Source organism: Thermobia domestica, chromosome 1 (genome assembly GCF_964235325.1).
Source record: "Thermobia domestica chromosome 1, izTheDome1.hap1.1, whole genome shotgun sequence".
Classification (NCBI taxonomy): Eukaryota; Metazoa; Arthropoda; class Insecta; order Zygentoma; family Lepismatidae; genus Thermobia; species Thermobia domestica.
This window is the reverse complement of record NC_137454.1, coordinates 96,810,255-96,827,198: the sequence shown is the minus strand read 5'-3', so window position 1 is coordinate 96,827,198 and position 16,944 is coordinate 96,810,255. Positions and strand designations below refer to the sequence as shown.

The following is a 16,944-nucleotide window of genomic DNA, read 5'->3' as shown; positions in this document are numbered from 1 at the left end:
ATTTCGTGACCGATAGACACCCTGGTGTACCAATTTGTGAGCCTTGCACTGATGTCTTAGGCAACATTTTGGTGAAAATTGAATGAATTACTCGCCTCACATGTTGTGTCAGTGTTGGCACATGTACGAGTATCCATTAAGAGAATACAAACTCAACCGCAGACATACTATAAAGAATGGCGCTGTGTTCTAGTTCCAATTATAATAATAAATTTATTTCGATACATCCGCTCAATAAAGGAAGAACAAAATTTATTGTTTTAACAAGCCTTTTCTTGGATAAAACACCTAATAAAAAGGTCACTTTGAATTTAATACAGGTGTCTTGCTTTAACTTTTTTTTTTCTGCATAGACGCTCACACAAATGAACTGATATGCATGAACATTGTTACTATCTTGTAAATAAAAATTTCTTTGTAAGCTTATAACAAAGTGTCCAACCGATATGATATTGCATTTAATAATCTTGTGCTTTTGACAATAATTTATCTTGTATATAATACTTCGTTTGCCTCATAGACTTTGAAATAAAAAGAAATGTTGAAGCTACTTTCCTATCTGAAGTTTCCAAATTTTTTCAACATCAGACACTATAAAAGTGAGCAGAATGCTTACGTTAAGCATAGACATACATTTATAATAATAATAATAATTATTATTTTAACAGTTTCTGATATTAGCAGCATTAATTGCTTCGTAAACGGTTGAAAGATGATATTTCCATATTTTATTAGACATTTTTATTCTATTTATTTATTTTTATTAGATGTAAACAAAATATATTCACGGGGATATTTTGATATTTTAAGGATAGTTTGGTAATGTCTTTACTCTGCTATTTTAAATGACCCGCAAATCATTAGTTTTTGAAACTGACATTTCTAAGTGTGCATATTTTCGCTCCGTTCCATTATCGATTATTCAATTCATTGAAAAGACAAAATGAAAAGTTACTTGATGTTTATGACGATAAACGTGAGCCAATAATAGGGAAAAAGAGAAGAAGGGAAAGAATGACAGGGAGAAACATACCTTGCACCGAATTTCTCAACAAACTCTCGAATAATTTGAAGGTAAAACAATGCTGTTAAAACTGAATGATCATGAAAACTGGTGACTAGTGCCAACACCAGTCGTAACAGCATCTTATTGTTTCCAATTTTGTAAGTGGTTCACTGCAATTTCAGTCGTAACAGCATCTTATTGTTTCCAATTTTGTAAGTGGTTCACTGCAAAGTTATGAAATGAAATGAAATTATTGAGTTTTACGTCCAACGGTTATGCCGGCTAGGCTAAAGGAGACGGTGATGATGAGAGATGAATGAAATGGTGGAATGAAGAAAGGGGGAGGAAACGGGAAAAACCCGAGAAAACCCACGCACACGGTGTTTGTCCACCACAAAGTTCACTTGGCGGGGACTGGGATCGAACCCGGTACCCCCTAGCACTAGAGGTGAAAGTTCTACCACTGAGCCACCGCGGCCCCTAACTGCAAGTCCACAGGATTAGTACTTTCAAGGACCTTGAAAATGAAGAGGAAAAATTCAAATAATTTGCCAGGAGCGTGTAATCATAAATACGGATCATTAAAGGAGTTTGCAGTTGCAAAATGCAGTGAGAAAAAACGAGGGTCAGGTACCCTTAGAGAGAACCTGACAATTATGCGTGCTTGAAATGAACAGTTGTTGCATCGTCTATTCAGTGTAGCTGCCTTCTTATTAGGGAATACCAACAATAGAACTAAATTACTCAGTCGAACTGAAAGGTGATAGAACGATATCATAAATATAATAGCCTGACAAGAATGACTCTATCTGTGGCTGAGTTGGAATTATAGCTAAATATATAGTAACAAATCATCGCATACTCAAATACGGAAGGCAATAGCTAGAAATAATTCGTTGTCGATCAACCCTTGTAAGTAGATGTCAACAGAGAGTTGTGCTATTTTCTAACTTTCTCCAATTTTCGGTGACTCAAGACATCAATCATTCCTGTCGAGGTCTATCACTTACACGTAATAATGAAAGGAATTTTATGAAAGTAACAGACAGACTGCAAATTTATAATTCTTACATCAACTGGACTCAACTTAAAAACAACTGCACAGTTTTGTTCAACCAACCTGACCGTCTACCTTCTTCCCAAACACTCTAAATGAACAGCTCATTACAATAACAAAAAATACATTCTGAATATCTCACCAATTTTTGAGTATGCCTAGAATAAATAAATAAATTTTCCTATACGTAGATTAGAGAATTTGAAAAGGCATCAAAAATAATAACTTACATCTTACGTCTTTTATGGAAAATTATTTACATACGTCTTTTAATAAACACCCGATTTTTCATATTTGGACGGATTTCTCATTCAAATAGAAATCATATTACGAGGTCTATCCAGAAAGTCACTCACATTTTGGTGGGGTGCCGCTAGGGACGGAGCGAGCGCAGCCATTTTGTGCAGGGACTTCCACCCGTTCCATACGCATTCAGCTGTGAGCGTGTGACGTTCGTGTTGCTTCTGCCCTGTTCATGATGCATTGCTAACATGAATGTTTCGATTGGAAATCCCGACAGTTGTGAAGTGAGATTGGTCATATGATTTTTGTTGATCGACAACTGTGTAAAGTTTACGGTAAAGATGTGATAAGCGAAAGTGGAGTGAGGCGTTGGTGCCCCTCGTGTTTAAAGATGTCCGCACAAACGTTCACGATGAAGATGGAAGTGGGCGACTGAGCATTCTGACAAATGAACTAGTCGCAAAAAGCAATGACGAAATTCGTGAAAATCGTCGTTTTACGATAATAGAGATCTTGTTTGAGTTTCCGCAAATTATACGTAGCTTATTGCATGAAGTTGTGATCGTAAAGTTAGGCTACCATAATTTCTGTGCAAGATGAGTTTCAAAAATTTTAACAGAGAACACAAAACTCAGCGAATGGCAGCTGTATTGAAATTCCTTGAGTCCTGTAACAAAGACGGTGATTCTCTTATTGATTGTAAGGTTACTGGGAACGAGGTTTGGATAAGTACGGTAATTGTATATTATTATATATATATATATATATATATATATATATATATAAAAAAAAAAAGCTTGCATACCGTGACTGCAAAAAATTTACGGCTACTGTGTTTCGGGATAGGAGAGGAGTACTGCTAGTCGATTTTTTGGAACGTGGTGCAACAATTACCGCTGAAAATATTGTAAAACATTACAGAAGTGCGAAGAGCAATTCGAAACCAAGTCAATGAAAACTGAGTGCAAAACTTTACTGTTTCATGGTATCGTCCGACCGCACTCGGTCAAGCAGACTTAGGAAACCTTACAGGTCTTATTGATAGGTTTCCGACCACTCACCATATAGCCTGGATCTTGCACCAAAAAAAGTACCACTTGTTACCCGAGATGAAGACCTGGCTAGCAACGCAGCGCATGATGACAACACGAACTTTCAGGCTAGCGTGCAGGAATGGTTGAAGTCACAGGCTGCAACTGTTTATGACAATGGGGTTTGTAAGTTTGTTCATCGCTATGATAAATGCCTAAACTTGTACGGCGACTCTCGAAAAATAGTGTAAAAGTATAAACTTCAAAATCTGTCTACGTTCACTTGTCTTCTTTTTATTCCACAACGTGAGTTACTTTCTGGACAGATCTCGTATTTTGAGAAGTTAAAGTTTGAGATCATAGTTATCACAAAAATTACAGATCAAAACATTAATATTACGCACAAAGAACACACATATACATTATGCTTTTCTTTATCGTTTATTCTTGAATAAACAGAAAATTTCGATTGCTGTGAACGAATGTCAAATGAGAAACCTCTCGTCTATCAAAGTCTTTTTCGCAAGATTCTTTCTTCCTCCAGTATCTCTGATTCCAACAAGTATCTGAAAAAAAAAAAAAACAAGATATCATTCTCTTATACACATAGATACAATATTTCACTAACTTTTATATTTAAAATTTTGTCTCACTTTGAAATTCGTTTCAGTTTTAATCATATTAGATAAGAGCCGTATCTCCTGATCAATTATAGATTGTGGAAAGCGCAAAGATATTTCTATAATTGATTCGTTTCAGTTCTGTTAGCACAAATTCTACAGTATTATTCGAGTTTAACGAAAAAATAATATCCAAAAATATCATACTAATTGACAGATACCATTGAGATGAACAAAATGATATGGGTGAATGTAAGTCCTCATGCGTAATTTTCGAGAAAATCGAGAAAAACAATTTCCTTTTTCTAAACTTAAAATTTGATACTGTACGATACCTACACCCACGCCATCTAGTAAGATGAAATTGATACTGAAATATATCATCATCGAGTTTTTTATTATGACACTATCAAGATAACTAATAAAGTATACACAAAAATTATGATTAATTCTTCAGCTTTATTATATTAAAGAAGGGAGGAAACAACCGATTTTTAACACACCAATTCCTCTAAAGATGCGAACTAAAAATCAATTGTTTTCTCCATTCGTTAATAAAATGATAATACAACCATCAGAGCTGTTTTGAATGTGGACACTGGATTGTCCAATACAACAGGAAGTTGTGACACAACCATGTTCTGAATCAAAAAACACCGATTTCAAGAGCGAGAGAGAGAGAGAGAGAGAGAGAGAGAGAGAGAGAGAGAGAGAGAGTACGGCTGTTCAAGAAGCGGACTGGGTAGCGTAGTAGCTAACCCATTGACATAGTATGCCGAAGATCCCGGGTTCAAGTCCCGATCCAGTCACGCACTTATTTACTTTTTGTATATGTTGAGTTTAATTTGGTCTAATTATAATATTGTCTAAAGATGAGACATATATATCGCTCGCTAGATCACAACTAAACAAAATGATCATCCTACTTACAGATTTCTCTAATTCCTTATTTCTCTTAAGCTTCTAAGCTTTCGACTCTCCCCTGGAGTTTTGGTCACGGAGGTTAAAAGCAGGAAGAAAAAGAATAGAAAAAGCAAGGAATAAAAATGGAACGGACTTACCAAGGAAAGAATTATATTGTTCGAAAAACGTTGTCAAGTACGATAGCAATCAATGGAAGATGATGATGCAAACTAAAATACGGCGGAGTCAATTTGTGCACTTTTCTTGTAGTTACCGCCACCCATTCGTCACTCAACCATCCCTTGTGTAAAATTAATTTCGAATAAATAATTAAAAAAAAAAAAAAAGTCTCTATTTCGTTTCTAGCTCCAAACAGCATTGGCATGACAATAAAATTAATAACAAGAGTTGGCAACCTTTCAACAAGGAACAACAAAGGTGCACAAATTGACTCCGCCATATTTTAGTTTTCTTCATCATCTTCCGAACTTTACAATGTGTTTCCGCACAACTTAGGTGTTCCCCTGGTAAAGTCCGTTTCATTTTTATTCCTTTATGTCTCTATTCTTTTTCTTCCTGTTTTTAACCTCCGTGACTAAGACTCCAGGAGAGAGTCGAAAGTTTGGAAGCTTAAAGGAAAATCACGAATTACAGAAATCTGTAAGTAGAATGATAGAATTCCTGAGCGTGGTTTTGCATTGTCTGAAGCAAACAAAATGAAATATTTGAGGGTAAATTTTCATACGCAGGTTTCGAGAAAAATTAATATTTATGACGCGTTCACTACTAATAATAGTAGAAAATTTTACTCTACTGGAACAGTTTATTTATTTATGAACTGAATACATAAAAATACACTCTTATGTAGCAGATAGTATCTACTGTTATTTATTTTCTCCTAGCCATGACACAAATAATCCGAACACTGACGAACATATTACTTATAAATAAACAAATAAATAATGTTCCATCCAATCACCCTATTTAACCCTCGCACCATCTAGGTATTTTTTGTAACGCGGACTACCAAGGGGAGGGAAGGCCATTTTGGTCCCACCTGTTAAGATTAAGTATATCTCACAAAAATCTGGAGAGACTGAAGTGAACAGTACACAAGATAACAGCTATTTATTACGATGCCATCCAGAGTGACACTTCTAAATGTCAGTCACATCTCCTACTAACGGGGGGAAGGGGGGGATATTTTGTGCCCACCAAATTAAAATAGCAAATTTGTAAGACATACTAACGTGAAACTCTCAAAATGAACGGTACACGAAATAAGACTAACCGCCAAAGTCAGAAAAGGCGGGATAGAGCTATTTATTACACTGCCATCTAGGAGTGACACTACTAAATGCCAATCACATCTCCTAGCAACGGGGTGTACTTCGTGCCCATCAACTTAAAATAGCAAATTTTATGAGACAAACTAACGTTCAATTTGAATCATCGTTAAGGGAATACGCTTTAGCTAAAGATGTTGAGCAATATAATATTTTCTTACAATTTTAAAGAAACGATTAGAAGAGTAATTACAAAAAATATACTGTGGTGAGCAGAAAGTAACCAAGTAGCCCCCTCCCCCTTTGATAGTCCGAGGGTTAATATTGATAACGTATTCTATATTGTACGGTTTAGTATCTTATCAAACTATAAGGCGAATGAAATACAAAAATATAAACACTAATATTAAAAAATAAAATACCTATAATATGAGTTAAAGTTATTTGAAGTTATCTGAAGTGTAATTTGATACACATATTTCTTACAAGGTATTTCCTTACCTTTTCAATAAGATACGTAATTCCAACAGCCAGAAGGTAGTTCTGGGATAGCACTTCTACGAAACTGAAGATTAAAATATCAAAGGTTGTCAAGGTAAACTCATTTCCATAAAATAGTACGTTATCGAAGGAATGCCCGTTATCTGTAAGCAAATAACACATTTTTAAACAATTAATTCAAATTACAATATACATATATTTTATCTCGTTAAAAATCTTCGGAAAGATTGGCAAATATTGCATTACATAAAACTACTGTATATATAATCTAAAAAAACCTTACAATATTGATTGGGTAAAGAAGTTATCTCTACTTTCGTAAATTAACAAGCTACACGGAAAGTGTGCACGCAAAGTTTGGTCTATTAAAAAGTGAAACAAAAGCCAGATCGAAAAAACTGTAAATTGCATAAATATGGATATATATAACATATGACTGCGGTAAAAAGCCAAAGGACGATAATCATGCAAGGATCATTTTTCTGGATCAGCATAACATATAAATAGACGAAAATTCACAAGAAAAAAAGTTTGAAAGTTATTAAAAAAAGGAAATCTCCTCTATACTATAAAACATTACAAACACCTATGTACCGTATGTTTGGTAGTCAAATACTCAAAAGCTACTGAAGTTATTTCAATTACATCTTTAGAATGTCTTCATCGGTAGCTTAGAACAGTGGTAGGATATCATAATGCTTTGACTACATGGTACTGATCAATAGCGTAAAATTTTGACCAAGACGTACAAAAAAACTTATCACATGGATAGTTTTATCATTACAGAAGGTTGAGTCACTTATATATGTCCAAGTATTAACTCCTACATAGAAGTCAACACACAGTTACAAGCTTGCTCGTTAAGTATGGCGTGTGCACCTATGGCTCCCAAAGTGAACTGGATTTGGGAAAGGTACATTAAAGCACTTTTCCACGCAAAATTTTCTGTCTAAATATCAAAAATGCGAATAAAATGAATACACCATGGGATAGACTACTATCAAGAACATAACTAAATATATAAAAACGAAGAGATTCCAACTATTAATTCATCCACCAAAAGATGTCAAATATGACCATTCAGTAGTGAATCCAAAGTTACGTCAAATGGTCCTCCAGGAAATCCTTCCTGTAAGATAAATTAAATCTTATTGTTGGGAGTACCCGGGACAATGTTGGGAGAAACGCCAACTACAGATACAACATCTATCTGATGATAAGTGAAAGATCGTTGATACGCTGAATGAAGTTTAGATTTATCCACCCGACTGTGGTAAAATTTATTTAAAACTCAAGAGTAAAAAATAGTGCTGAATATGATGCAAGGAAAAGCACACTGTTTTCTCTATTTCTCACATTTAATTTTAAATGTCACATATTTTCATTAATAGAGACAATCCGAGCACATGAGAAAAGTTGTAATAAGCATCGACAGAACATTAAAAAACGAAGTGATACAAAAATATACACATACACGAAATGATACAGAAATGTCCATTACTGGAGAACGAATTATCGGATCAAGGTGCAGTCAAAGATAATATTTCGTTCTTGGACCTGAAATTTCTGCTAACGGAAAAATGAACGGAGATCAAGAGTGGCGGAAGGATAGCCCGAAAGAAAAGTATGATATTCCGCCTGTCTTATATAAAGCTATGATGAGAAAGCATAAATTGTAATTGTTTCAAACAAAAACATGTACAACATCATGAGCAAAAAATTATAAAAATGTGAAACTGGAAAAGAATGCACACGTTGAAGGCACCATGATCTTGGGTACAACGTTGAGGAATGATGGACAATGACAACATAATCATTTTGCGATACGGAACTGTTTTAACACGCGTCAGTTCCGAACTATAGCCCACCGAAAATTTGTCGGAATGCACCGGAAACGATCATAATTGGAAAAAGAATTATCGTATTAAGATTTGATCAAAGGAAATATTTCATTGTTGGACCTGTAGATTCCATTAATGTACAAATAAATACTAGACCGGAATACTTTCTTTCAGAAACTTTTTCTCCCGGATGGGGCAAATTCTAAAAGTAAGGGGGGGGGGGGTGCACTGGGGCACTATTTGCTAAAGAATGTAAGAGTACAGTATTGCCCTCGGAATCCGAATGCCCCAGAACTCAAACAACTTGGAATCCGAAGGAAACGTTCGAGCAAATTTTGACTCAGAATACGAATGATGCTTTGCAATCTGAACGCTTAGCATGTTTTTTGTGTGTGTTTTTGGGGTATTTTCCCTACTCACCCACGTGCTTTGTCATTTAGTTTGTTGTTGGAAGCTAGAGAGAAAGAAAAATTTCGTGTGATTTTCGTTGCTAATTTTATCATTGTATGACTGTTTGTGTTATATTCTTGTATAGTGTATTCGTCATGATTCTGAAGATTTCATTTTTATTCAAGTATTACTACTTTTTGTTAATACTTTATTTTAAAATTTACGTTAAAATCATTCGAGTTCGAGGGACCTAGGAACGGATTAATCCAGTTTCTAATATTTAAAAGGGAAAAAAATTGTCTTGAAACTCGAACGGGGTTCTGGAACGGATTAAGTTCGTATTCCAAGGTACCATTGTAAAACATAATGCAATTTAATTTACTTTAGCTCTGAAGTGCGATGGAAGGATTCTTGGAAACTTTGTCCTCCTGGAAGTGCCTGAAATAAATCATGGAAACAGGAGAGACGAGATGGTATTCCCACAAAAAAAAGCAGGATATTTCCGGACTTGTAAACCATTATTGTCTTATTTCACTTTCTCATCAGTGTGTAACACTACTTTCTTTCGATGTTGTATGTCCTGTGAACATGCGAGTAAATTTGATTGCACCTAACTGGAAATGCGGATACTGCAAGCGGTGTTGCATTAGCGTAAACTTTGCCGAAGTCAAGTACTGTATCGAAGACAACTACTGCACTAAAGCAGACTTCTTTCCTTTGGGTGCAGATCTTTAAAGATCAACTGTAGATGCCTTCCTATTTCGTCCAGTTGTCTCTCTCGTTGCAAATACTTCTTTCTCTGAGGTTGCAGCTTCCCTGGATCGTTTTTAAGCTACAAACAACTTGATGCCTGCAATGCAATTCCACCACACTTCTGAAAATTTTAATAGCTTATACAGCTTTACTACAGGACTTGAGGGAAAAGGTTGCTCTTCTCAAAATGCTTCTTTTGTTAGTTGTACCCAAAGTCTTTAGCCTTTTCATTCTTTTCCAGACCCATATTTGTTTTATTTTTTCACGTTATTGTATACAATTCTTTCTGAAACAATTACAATGATTTCAATGTATGCTTTCTCATCGTAGTTTTTCTCATAAGGCACGTAGGATATCCTACTCATTTGTACGGTTACTCTTGCGCTATTCATGTCTCTCATCTATTTTTACACTAATGGAATCTAAGGTTCAATAATGAAATATTACCTTTCACCACACCTTGATCCTACAATTTGTTCTCCACTTACAGACATGTTTGTATCTTCTGACAAATTTTCCGGCAGGTTATAGTTAAGAACAGACGCACTTCCGGACACCTGTTGCTATTCACAAATTGCTTCTTTTGTCATCATTTATCTTCACTCCGAGTTTGTCCCCAGGTCACAGAAACACACTGTAGATCTAACTCTATCATAATTAGATGTTAATTACGGCAATGAGCTGTTCAAGCAGAACAGCAATTGTCCTATAGTCCATGTAGTTTAAATAGAAGAGCATCAATCCCGAGAGTGAGAATGTGTGACTAATCAAAAACAGAATGGTTGGCACACCGGCACGGCACGCTGAAGACCCGGGATCAACTTGCAATCCAGTCCCCTTCACTATTGCATGTTTCTTCTGAATAATTGTCTAAATTAGACAAAAAGCACCCAATTTGGTATATGCGAGTTTTTCTTGATACACAGCATACAAATACATCACTCAGTTATGAATTTAGAATGAGGGCGCAGATTTTCCTCAATCGCTGAATTGATGGAAGATTGTACGAAGCGGGATTTAAAGAATTCCAGTTTTGAACTGGCATTAACGACTTCCCTCCAGCCAAAAGTCAGACGTTGTATACAATATTTATTTCCTCATTAAATTTACTTCTCATTAAAACCGGACACTTCAGCTAATAGAAAGTATAAGGAAAGAAGAGCTGAGGAGAATATTAGTAAACGAAGACACAAGCAAACTGTACAAGTAATCTCAAGAGAAGTAACCAAGGATATGCTATGAAAAAATATCCAGATCAGCACTCCGTTCGATCGCAGTAGTGAGCGTTAAGACATATCAAGTGAAAATACATTTGACATAACAGTATTCTCAGTTCTACCATAACGAAATTGTTGCATACCTGAATACAGAACTCCTTTATCCAGCGTTTCAGTAAATTCAATATCCAATAAAGATTCAGCGAAGAGCTTTTCTCTAACTTCGTAGTCCAAGTCCTTTAGAGCCTGTTGGAACGATAAGAATATATATATTTATGCAGCAAAACTTATTTATATATATCAAGAATACAATGAATAATAAAATCAAGATTGATATTTTGAAACTTCAACTTTTTTTATTCATTTATTAATTTAAAACTACTTTATAGACTGAAAAAATTTATTCTCACCTTGCATCCTACATGTGAGAATCGCAATAAACGGTTTCAGAACTTCGCTGGTTCCTTTATCTATGTATCTTCTACCACTACTTTGCACACCAAAGCATGCTTATAAGTTCTATCCAATTTCAAAAACCATGTTCCTACATAAGACGTTCGTAAAAAGGAAAAATGAGCAGTTCAATTCACCCTTTGTGAAAAATTTTGACTAAATGTGTAAACCACTGGATCACGTAGTACGGAATTATAAGGTAATAGTTTCCTCTATTATTGTTAGTGACAATTGTTCTATTTATTGATATATCACTATTATTGCAACTTCAGAAGAAAATACTTCAAGATGTACCAAACACATTACTGCAGTGCAGTGTAGGGGTAGAAAATACATTGATAAAGGGACCAGAGAAGTCTTGAAACCGTAAATTGTGAATCTCAAGTTCAGGATGCGAGATGAGAATATTTTTTTTTTTTTTCAATATTACCGTATATATGCATTCAACAACTTCTTACTTTATAGATTTTTTAAAAAAACATATTAGTGCGCTGACCAATCATCTCGCCAGTTTCGTTAGATGAATATTTAATGTGTATTTCAACTATATTTTTAACAACTAGGTTGATTATCATGATGCTTTACTTTTAGTATACATTTATATAATTTATTGAATTGATTGGTTTCTAAAACTCCAAATACATCATAATATCTGCACTATTTTATTACTTTCTTTCTATCAGAAGGAGCAGATAGTTCGTATTTAATTTTATCATAATGTCATTTATATTTTACTTATTTACTGCTTGTTTATGTCATTTTACTTCAAGAGCTTCTCTACGGGATTTCAACTTCCTTTTCTGTAGAGAGGATTTTCGTAAATTTAAAAAGCGTTTTTGAGTACTGCACGTTCTACTATAATTGATTTTTCTGTGGCTTTTTTTTAAAGAGCCACTTAAGCCTCTACAAACTAAGGTGAAGTTCTACCCCTCCAACTGGCAGTAAGGAAAATTAAATAAAAAAAAAAAAAAAGAAGAAGAAGAAGAAAGCAGTTTTTCAATTCTGATGTTAAAGTATTCATCTACTGAAAGAATAAATAATTTCAGTTTGATCTACAGAACAAAATTTCTCCATCAGAAGTCGTAAGGCTGATTTGTGAATTCCCAACGTTGTCTCTACAAACATGTAGGCTATGATAGGACTTCTATCTTTTGACAGCACTTACAAACTGGATTAAAAAAAAAAAGTTTTTAAAACCCTGTTCATCCGCAACACTTATTATTATTAAAATATTTGGAATAAAATCAATAATCATATCAATTTGAAACAATGACTTCTCAGTTCTCATTTAGTTTAGAACTGCCCCCGATTAAATAACCAAGTTCAAGTCGATTCTAGATTATGTCATTCCTTCAAAAACCTACTATGTCTCAGCAACCAAAATGTTTATACATTTAATCAAATTTATTTACTTATAACACCATTCCTATGCAACTGTGAAACCATTTTATACTAAAAAGTAACAATTAAGCGTGGGATGGATTTTTTTCTCTGAAGCTGGCCAATACCTAAACCTAAAGGCCCTATTCCAGTAATTTACCTGTTGATAATGAGACAAAACCCTAGAGAAACGTCAGTATCCCGATGATCGGACGCAGAATTCAAACCTGAGACCTTCCGATTGTGCAGCTAGAACGTTGGGTTTCTGACCAATGCATGGATTTCCAAGAATTACGTAAAAATAAGATAAACTGATTGATTTAGTTACATTTATCATGGTAAAGCAACGAATTCAGATAAAAGTAAACATGCCACATTGTTCAGTGCTGTCAAATATTATATGGAAGTCGAATTTCTATTATTACTTATATTAAATAAAAAGTTCGTTGACAATAATGCCTACACGTCTCAAAAAAAGGAGAACGAAATTTATTCATGTTGACATAGGTCTGAATGCTTCTATCAATACTACCACTGTTCACTTGAGATTTGCCATTATCTTTCATGTCATGAAATTTTAGCTTCACATTCACCATCATAAAATTAGGATCACTTATAATCACATCTGTTTATTTGTCCTCACACTAGCAAATTCTCTTATCAACGGTATCAATGAACATGTATCTGAAGAATTTCTTATATAATTACTTTTATACATTTATATCAAATTCAACTTCAATTACTTTATCATTCAGTCTTGTTTAAAACCTGGCCTTCCAACACTTTTATTCTAAAGCTCCCCACTCTTAATAGTAAGTAGAATTATTTAATGTGGCAGCTTCCAATAAAGAATTGAAAGACAAAGTTACAGCTTTAATTGATACGAGAAATTACACTTCGCTGATGCTAACTCGTTGATAACTACCAAATATCACTGCGAAATACTGAGCATATGGTACATCGTTATTACATATCAATCCGTATCTTTTGAAATAATTCGGTTCGAACAAATTCAAACAGTGTAAAGTGAATATTGCTTAAAAACGAAAAATGAAATGAAATCTTTAGAGTTTTACGTCCCATGATTATGCCGATTAGGCTAAAGGAGAAGGTGGTGATGAGTAATGAATGAAATAGTGGAATGAAGAAAGTGGGAGGAAACGGGAGCACCCCGAGGAAACCCACGCACACGGTGTTTGTCCACTTAGCAGGGGAAGGGATCGAACCCGGGACCTCAAGCACCAGAGGTGAACGCTCTACCACGGAACCACCGCGGCCTTACTTAAAAACGAAAGGTAAACATACTACTGTGATCAGAGATCTCAAGTATTATATGTAAGTCAGCCCAACTCCAAAATTGCTTATATCAAATAAACAGTTCATTGATAATAATGCTTACATGCTCCAAAAACGCAGAAAGAAATTTATTCATGTTGTGATAAGCCTGAATGCTTCTATCAATACTACCACTGTTCACTCTAGATCTAGAACCTCCGGGAGCAGCTGTCGAAATCCGCCTCATCAGTTGAGCTGCCTGTAAAATACAAAAAAGGTTCGATCAGTACAAATAATTTCATTTTAGTGATTTCATTACATTCACCCACTTTCTTGTCTCTGCCTTAAACATAAAGAACATTCATTAGACATCTGAAAAATGTATGTTGTCTGAATGGTTTATACAATAAATCATTACTATAAATCTTCAATATATAAACAAAAACGTGTATTTTTGTTTCTATGTATTTTCTCATATTACGAAGAGCTCCCTCGTAGCTACGTGATCAACATTACTCCCTTCGGTACGGGAGATTCGGATTCGATTCCCATGTGGTTCGAATCCAACGTTAAGTATATAGATAGGTTCATGTCTTATACATTCTCGGTGCTGAAAAGAGACGCTGAACACCTACCTAATATTATGATGAACAAGTAGGCTCTCGGTATTTTTTCTTTCTTTACAAAAAATGAATCAAAACAACATATATGACAGGACATCACTAAATACTTGTTCATCTTCTAATCATACGGAGTTATTGTGCCGTATGTCTGCCATTCGCCGTGGTAACAACTACGACTTTTCTCAAAATACTTTCTATAAGCTTGCGGTATACTTCGGTAGGCACTATCCCCCTTCGTCTTCCAAGATGACAAACAGTGAGATTGTAGTTTTCGAACGTTCTGCTTGGGCCCTACTCCAACTACTCCTAAAGCAGTACTAAAACTAATCCTAAAAGTGTTAAATAGGGTAGCAGTCGGGGTTTTAGGCCGGACAGTAGAGTACTTGCACCTTGATCTCCTCAAACCGCTTTGTGCTGGCGTGCGCTTTATAGACGTTGGCATTGGCATTGGCACAAAAACGGCTCAGTACAGCATAGCTGCCAAAGGTTTGGTAGCGCAGAACTGTCTAGGATTGCTTGTAAGCGTACGCATTCATTGTTCCAAGCACCACCCAGTTCATCATCTTTGAGGACAATGGTCCACATGTGCCAGTACCAAGGTCCATGACTTCTCTCAAAGATATGCATACACTCTGACTATATTTGTTATTCCTCAGTTGCAGTAATGCCGGTGTCTCAAATAAATCATTTTCATTCTTTTATGCATGACAGCGCGAGCGACCCCATAGGTTGTGCGTAACGTGCAGTAGATTCTTCGCCAATATTTCTAAGATGACAGGATTATTAGCCATTTCTATGCTTTTCCAGGGCCAGCTCGATCACTCGACTTAACCCATATGGATTTTGTTCTAAGGAACATAAAAGGTCTAGTGTACAAGGGACACATTCAGGCTCTGAATATTTTGCGGCAGAACACCATTCACTCCAGGCTACGACACTGCAGACCAACTACGTTCTATAATTGACCATGTTGTAGATCGGATTCTGCACCTGAAACATTATAATAGTTCTACATTGAACTGTATCCCATATCTCATTATGCAGATACAATTTACATCGTATTACGGTATTTTTCTTAAGTTTTGCCGGTATTTCTTCAGTAAAGTGTTTAAAGATAATCTTCCTAGTCTAGATTTTCTTTTTGCTTACTTTTATCTTCTAATCCACCCAACACACCCACAAAACGTGTGGTAGATACTAGGCATGGGATATTAATAGCACTAATAATAAATGTCTCGAGATCCACATGGAAAGGTAATTACGGCAGTTCTTATTATTTCACACCAATACTGTCGTTTTTCTTATATGCCACACTTAACTGGCGTCACCAGCGCCACAAATTTCACTGGTGGTCAGAATTGGAACTAATTTTGTTTACCATGCCAATCGCTTCTGCATGTTCTCAAACATACTCCTACAAAATTTGATTGCATTCCGACCACTGATTACGTCTCCAGAGTCTTCTGTAGTTAGCAGAGATACTATAATTGTGGCAATCTCGCATCTGGAAGAAACCCTGGAAAAGGGGTGCTGTGAAGGTACTCTAGGTCATACTGCCTTCAACATATTATTCAACATACTTTGACGGCACAACGTATGAGAGTGGGAAAGGAAGATATATATTTAAAAAAATAAAAATGAAAGTGACTGTCTTTGTGACTTCATCACTCTTGAACCACCCAATCGATCTCGATTAAATTTTCAACATAGATGAGGTTCGCACCTGGGGTGGTTTTTATCATATAATTTTGACGCTAGAACTTAAACGAGGGGGGAGGAGAAGGGGAGACATATAAAAATAAATAAAACTTAATAACTCTTGAACCACCCGACCAATCTCGAACAAATTTTCAATATACTGGACTGGAAAGTTTTTTATATTTTCTTTTTAACGGCTGAACCTAGGGTTAGGGAAGGAGAGGATATAATTATATATATATAATTAAATAAAACTTAATAACTCTCGGAATACCCAGCTGATCTTAATTAAATTTTCAACATAGGTGAGGTTTGGTCTTGGAATGTTTTTTGTCATATCACTTTGACAATAGAACTTAGGGGCAGGGGAGGAGAGGTGTAGATAGATATGTATATATACATTAATAAAACTTAATTCTTGAACTACCCGACCGATCTCCACCAAATTTTCAGCATAGATGAGGTTCGGGCCTGTGATGATTTTTATTATTTACTTTGACCGTGCAACTTTGGGAAGAGCAGGAAGGATATATATATATATATGGGGAGCCATGCCCCCTCATCAGCTAATGATGTATTTTAAACGAGTAAAAAATTAAACGAAAAATGAAATTTGTTGTTCACTGTTACTCTATTCAGTGGAAGTTTATAAGAAACAGAAATGAAC

General features: G+C 35.3%; 1 protein-coding gene across 1 annotated transcript in view; it reads right to left on the bottom strand.

Annotated features, from left to right (window-relative positions):
- Positions 1-212: 212 nt before the first annotated feature.
- The window catches only part of LOC145687561 (meckelin), an 80,088-nt gene continuing 63,356 nt past the window's right edge, over positions 213-16,944 (bottom strand). Inside the window, exons 13-16 of the mRNA XM_081761030.1 lie at positions 14,081-14,215; positions 10,992-11,094; positions 6,648-6,790; positions 213-3,903 (exon numbers count right to left, since the gene is read on the bottom strand). Of these exons, the coding sequence (XP_081617156.1) occupies positions 3,823-3,903; positions 6,648-6,790; positions 10,992-11,094; positions 14,081-14,215 (462 nt within the window). The 3' untranslated portion in view covers positions 213-3,822. The remainder of the gene's footprint in view (positions 3,904-6,647; positions 6,791-10,991; positions 11,095-14,080; positions 14,216-16,944) is intronic.